The sequence below is a fragment of the Muscardinus avellanarius genome (assembly GCF_963383645.1).
Source record: "Muscardinus avellanarius genome assembly, chromosome: 10".
Taxonomy (NCBI): Eukaryota; Metazoa; Chordata; class Mammalia; order Rodentia; family Gliridae; genus Muscardinus; species Muscardinus avellanarius.
The window spans coordinates 18,988,573-19,001,880 of record NC_137796.1 but is presented as its reverse complement, the minus strand read 5'-3'; the positions used below and the strand labels follow the sequence as shown (position 1 = coordinate 19,001,880).

At 56.3% G+C, this 13,308-nt stretch overlaps 2 protein-coding genes across 3 annotated transcripts; both read right to left on the bottom strand.

Annotated features, from left to right (window-relative positions):
• Nucleotides 1-3,277, bottom strand: MATCAP1 (microtubule associated tyrosine carboxypeptidase 1; the record flags this gene model as incomplete). 2 transcript variants are annotated; one of them, XM_080702060.1, is made up of 6 exons in its annotated part: nucleotides 1-165; nucleotides 751-848; nucleotides 936-1,241; nucleotides 2,086-2,218; nucleotides 2,455-2,598; nucleotides 2,684-3,277. In XM_080702060.1, the coding sequence occupies 6 exons, from the start codon at nucleotides 3,251-3,253 to the stop codon at nucleotides 1-3; spliced, it is 1,416 nt and encodes a 471-aa protein (XP_080558186.1). The 2 variants fall into 2 exon arrangements, with proteins under 2 accessions (XP_080558186.1, XP_080558185.1); XM_080702059.1 differs by lacking the exon at nucleotides 1-165 and having other exon boundaries at nucleotides 798-838; nucleotides 2,684-3,253.
• A 3,993-nt stretch (nucleotides 3,278-7,270) lies between these two features.
• On the bottom strand, nucleotides 7,271-12,918 carry EXOC3L1 (exocyst complex component 3 like 1; the record flags this gene model as incomplete). Its single annotated transcript, XM_080704378.1, has 12 exons — nucleotides 7,271-7,460; nucleotides 7,542-7,666; nucleotides 7,759-7,914; nucleotides 7,995-8,117; nucleotides 8,224-8,353; nucleotides 9,065-9,175; nucleotides 9,371-9,471; nucleotides 9,567-9,692; nucleotides 10,325-10,438; nucleotides 10,518-11,134; nucleotides 12,213-12,686; nucleotides 12,873-12,918. The coding sequence occupies 12 exons, from the start codon at nucleotides 12,916-12,918 to the stop codon at nucleotides 7,271-7,273; spliced, it is 2,313 nt and encodes a 770-aa protein (XP_080560504.1).
• Between the last annotated feature and the right edge of the window lie 390 nt (nucleotides 12,919-13,308).

Here is a 13,308-nt window from a genome sequence, read left to right as displayed (position 1 = left end):
TCAGTCAGGCAGCAGGCGGCCCAGCTCTGCTTCATCCAGCCGGTTGGTGGCCATGATGTGCTCCAGCTGCTGCCGGTAGCGTCCCAGGTCCTGCATGAAGTGGGGCACTCGGGTGTTATCCAGCACGCCATGTGGCCGCAGGTGGTCCACATCTTCGTAGGAGACCTGCAAGAAGGAAGCTGAGTCTCAGGGATGGGCAGAGCTGCCTGGCTTTTAGACAGCTGGTCCCAGGACCCCTTCCTCCTCCCTCCATTCACACCCATGTTATCTATCTCTAGGCTCAGTCCTGGGTCTCTTTTCTTTCCACAGTTCTTTCTTTTTTGACTGGGGATTGAACCCAGATCCAGGCTACATCCCCAGCCCTATGTACTTTTTTAAATTATTATTTTGGAGTTAGAGATTGTACATGGAGGCATTTTACATTTGAGCTACACCCTCTGCCCTGATTTTTGTTTGTTTGTTTGTTAATTTGGAAACAAGATCTCGCTAGGTTGTTGAGGACCTCACTAAACTGCTGAGGCTTGATTTCAAACCTGAGATCCTCCTGTCTCAGCCTCCCAAGTACTAGGATTATGGGCATGAGCCACCACACCGGACCCAGACTTCTCATTCTCCCCTCTGTTCACCTCTACCTGGTCCCTCCCACCAGAGAGGTCTGGCACCCAGGTCTCAGGTGAGCACGAACCAGAGGCACAAGGAATACACCGGAAGGGGGAAAGCAGGCGGGGCCTCTGGGGCCAAGTCCCTCACCTTGCCCAGCGAGGTCAGCAGCGGGAAATCGATGGTCTGGCGGTGCCTCAGAATGCGCACGATGCCGTCCAGGTACACCTGGTCCTTGCTGAAGCAGCCTGTGAGCGCAGGAGCCGATGAGCCCTCCCCTTGCCCGAGTCCAGGGCGCTCCCCACGCGACAAGCGCGACACAAGCGCGTGCCCACCTGGCTTGGAGGTGTCTGTCTGGCCGCGCTTGGCGCGCACGCAGTACTCCCAGCGCACGTCAGCGTCCTGCACGTAGCGCGCCAGGTCCTGGAAGAGCTGGCGGAAGGACATGCGCGCCGCGCGGTGGATGGTGTAGTAGAGCAGGGCCGCGCGCCACAGGAACGGCTGCTTGCGGAACAGCACGCTGTGCAGGCTGGCCAGGCCCTCCTCGGTGGGGTTGGCTGGCCGCAGCCCGTACTGCAGTCGGCCCTCGGCGCTGTGCCAGGGCTGGCGCGAGTTGTTTACACCCCGCAGGTAGTGGGTGCCTGCGGAGAGGGCGAGGGGGAGGCGGCGCTGGGCAGGCCACCTGCAGGCAGCGGCAGCCCTTGTTTCAGGACCCCACACTCAGGCTCTCACACGGAGGCTTCCCTGGCCCCAGACAAAAGCATACTCACCTACCCCTCACCAAGGCCTCCTACAGACCGGCAGGCGTGACCCCCACTCCACCCATCCAGGGCTCTGTTCTCTCATTGTCCGTTTCTCTGTCCCCTCTGCCCTGAGTCATATGTCCCCCTAGAGACATACCTCCCAGAGATAAGGAGCACACCCCACCCCACCCCAACATCCCACGCGCCCTTTCAGAGCATTTTGATAGTCAACACTGATGCCCTCAGCAAAACCATCTCTTGCCCAGAACAACAGGGTTCTTGACAAGGAAGAACAGACAAAGGTGCAGTGATGCGTGTGCTGCGCCCTCCTTCACAGCCGGGCACTTCCTCCTAGACAGGACTCCTGTCCTCCAGGATTCTGCTTCTCGGATCTGGCCGTCCACCCACCCCGGAGGGCCTGCGAGTTGGCTGGGCTGGTGGGGCCCTCAGGGTTCTCCTCTATCTTGTTGGAGCCACAGCAACCTTGCCCCCACTACAGTGAAATCAGAGAGGAACTGGAGAGAGGAAAAGATACCCGGAAGGAGCAGAGATGAGGGTGAGCCCGGAGGGCGGGCAGGCATTTTCTGGCCTACCTCTGTGAGTGAGGGGGGCAGGCAGCTGGGCACGAATGGAAAGGGCCTGTCCTCCTCCAAGGGAAGGGGGAGAAACAGAGGAGGGGTTACTGGGGCCCCGCACTGAGCCCTCACCCCGACCCTCCCACCTGCCCACCACCCAGCCTGACCTATCTCGTGCCTCAGCATGCCCTCCAACCAGTACTGGCGGGCTCCAGTCAGGTTGATGGCCAGTGTGGGCCGGCTGTTCTCCACCATCATCACGGCCTGTGACAGCAGGTCCTCACTCAGCTGGACCACAACCTGCAGGGGGCAGTGCTCTGAGCCCCGCTACCAGCCACCACACAGGAGGGCCCAGCGATGGCCCCAGCAGCCAGGGCTCGCACACACCCTCTGCCACTTCTGTTCAGGGCCAGCTCCCACACCCCTGGGGCCAGGGCAGAAGTCGGCCTGGGGTGCAGCTGGCCAGCTGTGGGCTGGGCCTAGGACCCCTTGCGAGGCATCTTGCTTTGGGGTGTGCTGAGGAGGGCCCAGCTCACCTCGCCGACGCAGCCCTCCTTCTGCATGTATTTGCGCACAATGGACCAAATCTGGCACTTGGTCAGCAGCTGGCCCCCAGTGGCAGCCTCAAAGCGTTCATATGTGCCAAACTTCTCCAGGACAGCCTCAATGATGCCAACTGCCTGCATAAGGGCCACAGTGGCGGGTCAGGCCAGGCAGGCCCCTTGAGTGGTCGGGGCCAGGGTGAGGCGGGCGGGCTGGACTGACCTGATGGATGAACTGTCCGGAGGCCTCACAGTACTTCTCCAGCACACTCGTGGGCAACGGCTCCTGGTACTCAAACTGTGGATTGTAGGTGTAATGGGACTGGAAGAACTTGTCCCGCTCACGGTCCATGTTCGAGGGCCGCAGGGCTACCAGCATGCAGGGACTCTTGCTGGTACTACTGCCTACATCTCTCCGAGTCTTAGCAATGTGAGGCAGAGAGGCCGCAGAGCGCAGGGCGCCCTCACCTGCGTCTCGTCTCTTCTCAGGTGGGGCCCGTCCCTGGGTGCCATGCCCCCGCCAGCCAGTGCTATTTACAGTGCAGGTGCTCTCGCTTCGACGCATATGGCCACGGTGGCCTGGCCGCAGCTTTGAGAAGGGCTGCTGCTTGGGCTGGGGCTGCAGTGTTGAGGGGACTGCCAGAGCCAAGGGCACTGACAGGGACTGGGGCCAGGGGTACAGGGGTGGCCCATTTCGGTCTGAGGGCTTTGGCCTATGGCGGAGGGACAGGGGACTGGCATGCGGGCTGGGGGGTGCCCGCTGATACACCTGAGCCCCCGAGTCCAGCACCATTCTGTCCTGGGGTTCACATCCAGTCGGGTCTCTCTAACTTCCCACTGTTGGACTCTAAGGAGACAGAAGGGCATGTGGAGATCGGCATGAGGGGTACGGCCAGAGCAGCTGCAGGCCCTGTGCCCCATGCTGCCCTTGTTGGACTCAAGGTCTGCTGCCGGAGTCTGGGTAGCTATTCCCTCAGCCTAAGCAACTTAGTGAAATCGTTTCCAAATAAAAAATAAAACAGGCTGGGCGTGGTGGTGCACGCTTGTAATCCCTGCACTTGGGAGGTGGAGACAGGAGGATTGTGCAGGTTCAAAGCCAGCCTCGCTGGCTTAAGAGACCCTGTTTCCAAATTTTAAAAAATTATATAGCCCGGAGGTAGAAGGGCTTCCAGGAACCCCAGTACCACCAAAAAATGAAAACAACAACAACAAAAAAACAGGTCTGGGCATGTAGTCCAGAGGTAGAAGATCCTTGGGTTCCATCATCAACACCATGAAAATAAATAAACAAACAAACAAACAAACAGCATAGCCAGGCATGGTGGCGCACACTTGTAATCCCAGCATTTGGGAAGCTGAGATAGGAGGATCGCAGTTGGTGGATAGCCTCAGCAATTTAGTGAGGCCATTTGCAACTCAGTGAGACCCTGTTTCAAAATAAAGAATAAAAAATAGGGCTGGGGGTGTAACTTGGGAGGTCAAATTCCCCTGGGTTCCACCCCCAGACCCACACACACAAAAAAAGAACTGGGGGTGTAGCTTGGAGGTAGAATGCCCTTGGGTTAAATCCCTAGAACTGAAAAAAAAATTAAAAATAGGACTGGGGGTGTAGCCTGGTAGTAAAATACCCGTAGGCTCAATCCCTAGTACCACATACACACAAATAAGTAAGTAAAATAGGGCTGGGGGTATAGTTCAGAGGTAGAATGCCCCTGTGTTCAATACCCAGTACCTTAAAAAAAAAAAGGAGCTGGGCATGGTGGTGCATGTCTGTAATCCCAGTACTCTGGAGGCTGAGACACGAGGATCACAGGTTCATAGCCAGCCTCAACTTAGAAAGACCCCCATTTTAAAATAAAAAAGGCCGAGCATGGTAGCACACACCTGTAATCCTAGTACTTGGGAGGCTAAGACAGAAGGGTCACAGGTTCGGGGACCTTAGCAAGTACTGAGACATCAACCTAGTGAGACCTTGTTTCCAAATAAGAAATAAAATCAGACTGAAACCTGGCGTGGTGCAGCACACTTGTAATCCCAGCATTTAGGAGGCTGACACAGGAGGATCATAGTTCACAGTCTCAGCTACTTAGGCCCTCTGCAACTTAGACCCTGTTTCAAAATAAGGAATAAAAGCTGGGCGTGGTGGCGCACGCCTCTAATAACAGAGTTTGGGAAGCTGTGACAGGAGGATCACACAGGTCTGAAGCCAGCCTCAGCTACTTAGTGAGGCTCTCAGCAACTTAGTGACACCCTGTTTCCAAATAGTATAAAATATGTCTGGGAGTATAGCCTGGAGGTAGAAAAGGTAGAAAAGCCCCTGGGTTCCACCCCCAGTAACATAAATAAATAAATAAATAAATAAATAAATAAATAGAGAAAGAAAGAAAGAATAAAAGCCAGGCGTCGTGGTGCATGCACGCTTGTAATCCCAGCATCTGGGAGGCTGAGACAGGAGGATGATGGTTCACATCCAGCCTCAGCTACTTAGTGAGGCCCTTTGCAACTCAGTGAGACCCTGTTTCAAAATAAATAATAAAAATAGGGCTGAGAGTGTTGCTTGGAGGTAGAAACCCCGGGTTCCATCCCCAGTATCGCAAAACACAAAATAAAAAAAGAATTTAAAAAAATAGGGATGGGGGTGTAGCATAAAGGTAAAATGCCCCTGGGTTCCATTCCTAATACTGAAAAAAAAAAAAAAAAAAGGCTAGGGGTATAATCCTAAGGTAGAATGTTTCTGGGTTCCATACTCAGTACCCCCCCACACACATTAAATAAATAATAAAAGAGCTAGGGGCGTGGCTCAGAGGTAGAATGCCCCCCTACATTCAACCCTCGGTACCATAAGTAAATAAAGTGTACTGCAGTAAGCTTTATGTTTGTATGGAATATTGATAATTATGTTTTCTCTTTTCCAGTGTTCACAGCTGTATCTCCAGAACCCAGAGCAGTTGCTCCATAAATGAACTCGAGTCCTCATTCCAGACTTTGCCTCATTCCCACTCAGCCCTTTGTGTCCCCATCTAGAACTGATCTTCTCCCCTGTCACCCTCCTCCACCCTGCCTTGAAAAAGATTTTGGGTCTCAGGCTACGCTCCCCTAAACTGACTTTATACTTTCCTAAACTCCTCACTGATCTTCAGGATGCTACCTGGGCCAGTCTTTCATTCGACCTACCTCCTCGCAGTGACCAGAATAAGCCTGTTTCTTTTGACGACTCAGGTCCTTCCGCCAAGAATGCCCTCGCAATGTCTCCGTGGGGCAAACTCAACCATTTTTCAGGGCACGGTTTAGGCCTCACCTCCTCTGTGAAGCCGTCCCGGCAGAGTCTAGAGGGTCCCAGTGACTGGATGGCTTCTTTACCGCCCTAGGCTGTCACTGTTGGAACCTAGGCCCACATCTTCCTACCATCTTTTTAACACCCGGAGCGCAGAGAGAGATCAGATTAACCCTCATATTCCAGCACTCAGGACTAGATGCAGAATGAATGAAGGCTGGGGAGGGGAGGAGCCTCCGACTACTGAAGGCGGGGCCAAATGAGAGGGTGTGACCTTGCGCCAATGAGAAAGCCTCAGAAGAGGCTCTGAAAGAGCCAATAAGGACCAAGAGATCCAAGAGGGGCGTGACCTTCAGCCAATAGGCGGCGGGAGGTGGGGTGAAGGGCGTGCCCAATGGAGGGCGGGGTCAGGAGACAATGGAGTGAGAGGCTTCTCGGTAAGAGGAGTCTCCTCGCCTGCCTTGTCCCATCCTTTAGAGTGTGGTGGGTGTTCGGTCGGTCCGCGCGCCGCGCCCCCACCTGTTAGCTCCTCTTCTTGCCGTCTGCGGCTCCCGTTCCCCAATGCCGTTCGCCGACAGCCCAGCCCGCGGGAACGAACGGTGACGCACGCACTCCGGCACGCGCACGTTCACACGAAGGCGCGCGAAACACGTCAGTCTCTGCTGCAGCGGCAGCGGCGCACAGAAGACCACTGTGGGCGCGGCCCGCCAGGGCTTGGGGGCGGTGCCACTCACAGGCCACGCCCCAGGGCGGGGCGCCTTCTAGGCCCGTCCCCTTCTGAAGTTGGGAGGGGGCTTCGCTCTGACTTGGCGTCTGTCTAGAGTAAGGGCGGTGGCGATGCTTGTTCATTGTCTGGGTGTGAATAACATGGGACCATAGTCTGCAGGACTCCAGAACTCAGTAAACATACGAAGGCAGATGTCTCTTTTTTGTGTGTGTTGGTACTGGGGATCAGACCCAGAGGCATTCTACCTCTGAGCTTCCCCAGCCCTATTTTATTTTTGTTTTTGGTGGTACTGCGGATGGAACCCAGGGGCTTTCTACCTCCAGGCTATCCTCCCAGACCTATTTTTTATATTTTATTTGGAAACAGGGTCTCACTAAGTTGGTGAGAACCTCACTAAATAGCTGAGGCTGGGTTCGAACCTGTGCGATCCTCCTGTCTCAGCCTCCCAAGCTCGGAGATTACAAGCGTGAGCCATCATGCCCGGCTTATTTTTTTTATTTTTGAAACAGGGTCTCACTAAGTTTCGGAGGGACACGCTAAGTCGCTGAAGCTGACCTTGAACCTGTGATCCTCCTCTCAGTCTCCCACGTACCGGGCTTACAGGACTGTGCCACGGTGACCGGCTGGAGCAGATGTTCGACAGGTGGCCAGCTGACCGTCTACCAGGACTGCAGCCTGGCACGTTAGGTATGTTACTGGGCATGGAACCCTTAACCTTCAGGACACTTTTAATGTAAGCTCTCCCCTTCCCCAACACGCAGAGATTCAGGCGTACGAGGCCGTGGCTTTATTCCGCAGGTGGATGGACATCAGGAGCAGGGCCCCGAGGGGAGGCAGGAGGTGAGCGAGGGCGTAGGCGCCGGCACCAGGCTGAAGAGTGCACGGCGACCTGTGAGGGGCGAGGGCGGCTGGCCGGCCTGCAGGGAGCTGAGTGCGGCCTGGCGCTGCTCTCGGGACACGTCCCCGCGCAGGTCCAAGAGGGCAGAGATGTGTTCCTCGCTGCAGGGACAACGTCGAGGTGCGTGAGCCCCGTCCTTCCCCTCCCGGGGTCCTCCTCCCTCCCTGCCCACCACCCCGCACCTCACGTCGGGAAATTGTTGCTTCAGGCCAGCCACCTCCAACCCAAGCAGCGTGAGGTCGCGCAGGCTCAGCAGCTCGCTCAGGGCGAGCAGCACGGGCGCGCAGTGCGCGCTCTCCTCCAGGCCCTGGGCACGTCGAGGTAGGGTTTCGAACCAGCCCGTGGCCCCCACACAACCACTGGAACTGCCGCCCGTCTGCCCGTCCAACGCGCTCTCACCAAACCAAGAAAAAGCTCCTTCAGCTGGGCGGCATCGTGCCGCAGGCGCTCGGCCGCCCGAGTCCTCTCGTCGGAGCCCCGGCACACCAGGCGGCCCTGCATCAGCGCGCGCAGGTACTGCAACACCACGGTGCGCTCCGCCTCGGCCAGCAGCAGCTGAGGGGAAGGTGATCAGCGGCGTCCGCTCCTGCTTGCCCAGCTGCGCCGCCCCCTCCCAGACCTTTCCAGCCCTGCACCTGAGCCGCAGGTTTCCGCACGCGCCAGAAATCCCGGCAGAAGCGTGACGTCTGCTCGCACACACACTCCAGCAACTCAGAGCTCGACATCCACCGGCGCGAAGGCAGAGCCGCAAACAAGGGCTGCGGAAGAGAGATCTGACCCCGACCCGGCAGTTCCCGCAGGGACCCACACGCGGGCGTCTCACCTCCACTTCCCACCCTCATCCCGCCCGGAAGGACGCCTCACCTGGAGCTCCACCTGCAGTGCTTCTAATACCAAGCGGCATATTCGCCTCTGCAACTCCTCTAGGGCGGCTTCTACCGGAGCCAAGACCCCAGAAGCCGCTCCCTCGGGCATCAGGATGGACACTGAGGAGCTGGACGGACCAAAGAACACCACTTCAGGACCAAGGCCAAGGCCTGAACGGCTCCCTGGGGTTCGGCCACTCGGGCGCCACCTTGTGGCTCAAGTGTGTGGCCGGAGGGAGCGGGCGGGGAGGGGTGGGGTGGGGGTGATCCCTGCGCCTCTGAAAGGTCTCAGGACAAAAAAAAAAAAAAAAAAAAAGAGGCCACGCTCAGCTGCTTTAAGGGACACGCAGCCCACGGCAAGCCATTCTTCCACTTTGTGTTTCTTCCATAAGGGAAGGGAGCTAACCCCAGTCGGTGGGCAGTAAAAATCCTCATTGACTTGTCTGTCCGCCCTGCTCCCACCGCAGAGAACATAACACCCAAGAAGAAAGGAGTTTTGGTTGTGGTTGTCCACGGCTGTAACTGCAGACATTGCCAGGCACAGAGTAGGGTCTTGATAAAGACTTGCTGAAGGGATGCATGATGGCAGTGTATGTGAGATGCTGGTAGATACTTCTCGGACCATTCCATTCCTACCCACATAATAACTAATGAGAACAGAGACTCCGAGAAATAAGGTAACGTGCCCAAGGTCGGACAGCTAGTAATCTGCAGAACGAGGCCTGGGACCCCTGAGCTATGTGGGCCCAAAGTTGTGTGTGCGGGTGGGGGAGTCCATACAGAACAGGAACTCAGCAGGGGCTTGGTGAAGGCAGTTTTTCTTGGGCACCGTCTGCTACCTCAGTGCTGATTGGTGGTTGAAGGCCGCCAGTAGGTAGGGTACGTAGTGAGGAGCCGTGGCTTCCCCTCGGAGGTGGTCTCGGGAGAATCGGATCAGGGCATTGCTGAAGCTGCAATGACAGAGGTGGCTCCTGGACTTGCTACTACACTGCTGCCCCACAAGCCCGGCCCCAGGACTCCTGCCCCACTTCCAGGTTCTAGTTTGAAGTTGTTCTCTCCCACAAGTGTGTCCTATTCACTCAGACCCTCTTTGGTTGTCCCTGACGTAGGGCTAAGGATTGGGAGTGGGTCTGTGCTCAGCATACCTCCTCAGGAATGTGCTGAGTTCTGACACCGCCATGCCATGCACCCGCTGATGCAGTGACTCACTAACCGGGCTGGTCACACGGATATTCTCAGCCAGGATCTGCAGGCAGATGGGCAGCCATCAGCAAAACCCATATCCCTGCCCTCCCCTTTCCCACTGAGGGCTGCCCACCTGCCTGGCCACTTCCTACCCACCTGCAGTACGATGGCCGGCATTGGTGAGTGGTAGAAGCCGGATGGGTCTGTGTTAGGCTCCTGCTCCCGGCCCCACTCAGCTACTTCCCCATCCAGTGCCTTCTGCAGCCACTGGGCCACACTTGCCTGGGAGAGGGGGAGACAGGCAGTAGAACTCTACAAAAGCCATGCCTAAAGAGAAGAGTGGCTGGGCGTGGTGGCCCATGCTTGTAATCCCAGCATCAGGAAGGCTGAGAAAGGAGGATTGAGGTTTGCGGACAACCTCAGCTACTTATTGAGGCCCTTTGCAACTCACTGAGACCCTGTTTCATAATAAAATTTTAAAAACTAAAAAATAGGGCTGGGGGTGTAGCTCAGAGGTAGAATGCCCCTGGGTTCCATCCCCAGTACTATATAAATAATAAAAACCAAAATAGGGGTGTAGCTAGTAGATAGGATGCCCCTAAATTCCATCTCCAGTATGGCAGAGAGAGAGAGAGAGAGAGAGAGAGAGAGAGAGAGAGAGAGTGTGTCTGTGAGCCGGGGACGGTAGCACACGCTATAATCCCAGCATTTGGGAGGCTGTGACCGGAGGATCACGGTTCGCAGGCAGCCTCATCTACTTAGTGAGGTCCTCCACAACTCAGTGAGACCCTGTTTCAAAATAAAGAATAAAAAATTGGGCAGGGGGTGTAGCTCAGAGGTCAAATGCCTCTGGGTTCTATCCCTAGACCTGGGGGAAAAAAAGAGTGTCTCTGTCTGGTGCCCTCACCCCTCACCTGGACTTTGGCCACGAAGGTTTCCTCCAGCTGCTCAATATTCTCCAAGGTCAGGAGGGGCTCCAGCTGGGAAACGTCAGCCTCTGGCCCCAACTGTAGGCTCCCCATCATGTCCTGCCTGGAGATAGGTGGCCCAGTGTCACACCGAGCATCCTGCCTCTTATCCTCCCACTTCTCGCTGAGCCACGGACACTGACCCCAGGTAGACGTGCTGTGCCCAGTGCAGCAGGGCGAAGGCATCGGCAGCTTCCAGCTCCGGCCCCATGAGGAGTTGCTGCAGGCTGCGACGCAGGCCGCTGTGCAGGGTGTGGGCCCAGAGCTGGACCACTTTGTAGTGTGGTGGGAAGCAGGGTGCTATTAGCGCCTCAGCTGTGGCCAACTCAGCAGGCAGGGCCATCTGCAGAGTCTCCAGCCAACCTGCTAGGGCACCTGGCTCAGGAAGCACAGTTGTTGAAAAATGGGCCTGCTCCAGGCTTGCCTGTAATGCTCGCAGACAACGCTGCTGCCAGTCTCGGGGGGCCTGTCCCAGGGATGTCGTGCGCCCAGCCTCCACCTCTGCCACTCGAACAGCAGCCACCAGAAGAGCTGGATCCTCCCGTGCCAGTCGCCCAGCATCTCCTGCAGCTGCCTCCACGGCCTGGCCCAGCGCCTCAGCCAGAAGGCCTAGGCCCTGGAAGACTGGCAACTCCAGGCCCCCCAGGGGGGCCCACGTCTCCTCTTGCAGCTGCTCCAGATCCCGCAAGTTCACATATGCCTCCAAGAACCGTTGGGTATCAATCAGGGTCTGAGTGTGGGCCACTGCAGCCGGCACTAATGAGGGAGAGAAAACAGCTTTGGGTCTCAGCCTTCCTACCTGTGCGATGGGTATAGCATGGGATACTGAGGCCCTAGGTGATGTATAAAATATTTATTATTAGCCAGGCGTGGTGGCGCATGCTTGTAATCCCTGTGCTTGGGAGGCTGAGACAAGAGGATCACGCAGGTTCAAAGCCAGCCTCAGCTGGCTTAAGAGACCTTGTTTCCAAATAAAATATAAAATAGGTCTGGGAGTGTAGCCTGGAGGTAGAAGACCCCTGGGTTCCACCCCCAGTACCACAAAAAAATTATTTATTTATTTATTTTTCAGGTCTGGGATGGAACCCAGGGGCATTTGACCTCCGAGCTACACCCCCTACCCTATTTTTTATTCTTTAGGTTTTGAAACCGGGTCTCACTGAGTTGCAGAGGGCCTCACTAAGTAGCTGAGGCTGTCCGCGAACCGCCATCCTCCAGGTCTCAGCCTCCCGAATGCTGGGATTACAAGCGTGCGCCACCACGCCTGGCTCGTATAAAATATTTAATCACCAGCACAATCCAGCATTGGTTGATCTGAAAGAATCCAGGTAAAGTTCTAGAGGCCTGGTGGGCCAGGTATCAACCCTTGAGCAAGCAGAACTAGAGGAAGTCCCATTGCTAGAGGAAAGTTAGAAGGAACTGGAGAACCGTATTAGTGGCTATTCATCCCACCATCCCACAAGGGAATTTTTTTTTTAAAGAAGTTTATTAGAAAGATAGAAAAACAGAAAATAGAAATACAGCCCCATGCCAAAATGGCATGGGGGGGGGTGACTCGAAATGAATACACCCCACAAGGGAATTATTTTAATATATTAACAACTAGGCTGACGAGAAACACTTGACTGGATGGTTATCCATCCTTACACACTTCATGCTTTGAACTCCCAGGATGAGCTGATTTTGCACCGATTCGTATGCCATTTGAAGATTGGGTTACTCTCCAGGAGGCCCCTAGTGTGTCCCTCCGTGCAGTCCCCCATCTAGCACCCCAGCCCATGATCAGAGATGAGTATCTGTTAAAAGTTGAGGTCCAGGGACCCTGCTCACTCACCTGCCTGCAGCCGGGGCAGCAACTGAGATAGGACCTGCAGTTGCTTATGCTGAGCAACCCGCTCCCGCAGGGGCTGGAGGGTCTGAGAGGCCTGAGCCATGATTTGGAGCAACCCATGGGCCTGGCCTAGGGCCTCACGGGTTCCCTGCACAGCCTCGAGGGCCTGGGATAGCTGCCACACACCAGTCTGCACACCTTCCAGGTAGGACTGCACCACTGACTGTGAAGAAAGGTCACCAGTGAGGCCTGTCCAGCCCCGAAGCCCACCCCAGCCCAGCTGCCCCCTGCCCCAGGCGACCTTGATGCGTGCTTCCAGGGAGCAGGTTCGCTGCACCTCACGGCTGCGGTACTGGTCCAGCCTGGCCAGCTGCTCTGGCCGGTAGAAGATGCCTGAGGCCCACTTGAGAGCTGCACCCCGGGCCAGCTGCTCTGCTCTCTCCTGCTCCGGCCATTCAGGTCCTGGGCAGGAAGAGCCTGGGCAGCTGCGCCAGTCGGGGAAGACCTACGGCTATCAAACCTATTGGCTTCAGCCTGTCCTCGGGATGGTGTGCTCCTTACTGTCCTACAGAGATCCAGCCGGACCTGGCAGGAAGGACCCACCCCACATTCCCATCTTTCTGGCCATTGCCCTTCCCCCAGCCCACCCAGGAGGGCTCATACCACTGGGAAGCGCAGGTTTCATTTTGTCCTCGCCTGCTGAGTCCATGGTGGGCCTGGAGGAGCAGGAGCTGAGGTGGTGGTGGTGGTGGTGGCGTGGGGGCGAGGGCCTGGTGGAGTAGGCAGAGTGACTACTCCTTTGGGCTCTGCGTCTGTTGAGTCCCCTCTGAGAAGGAGGAGGGAGGTTCAGGAAGCGAGAGGGAGGTGGGTGTGATGGGGGAGGCACCTGGGAGGCCTTTGCCTGCTGGGTTTCTAGGTTGTGCCTCTGCAGATACCAAGCAAGGCAGGGTAGAACCAGGCCTCCCTTGATATCTGCAAGACCCCGGTTTTGCTCTGAGATGCCCAGGGCAGTTTGATACAGAACTTACCAGACTTGACCAGGCTTCCTGTTCTCCCTCCTCCACAAACAACTTGGCCTTGAGAGTGGCACTCTCGCCCT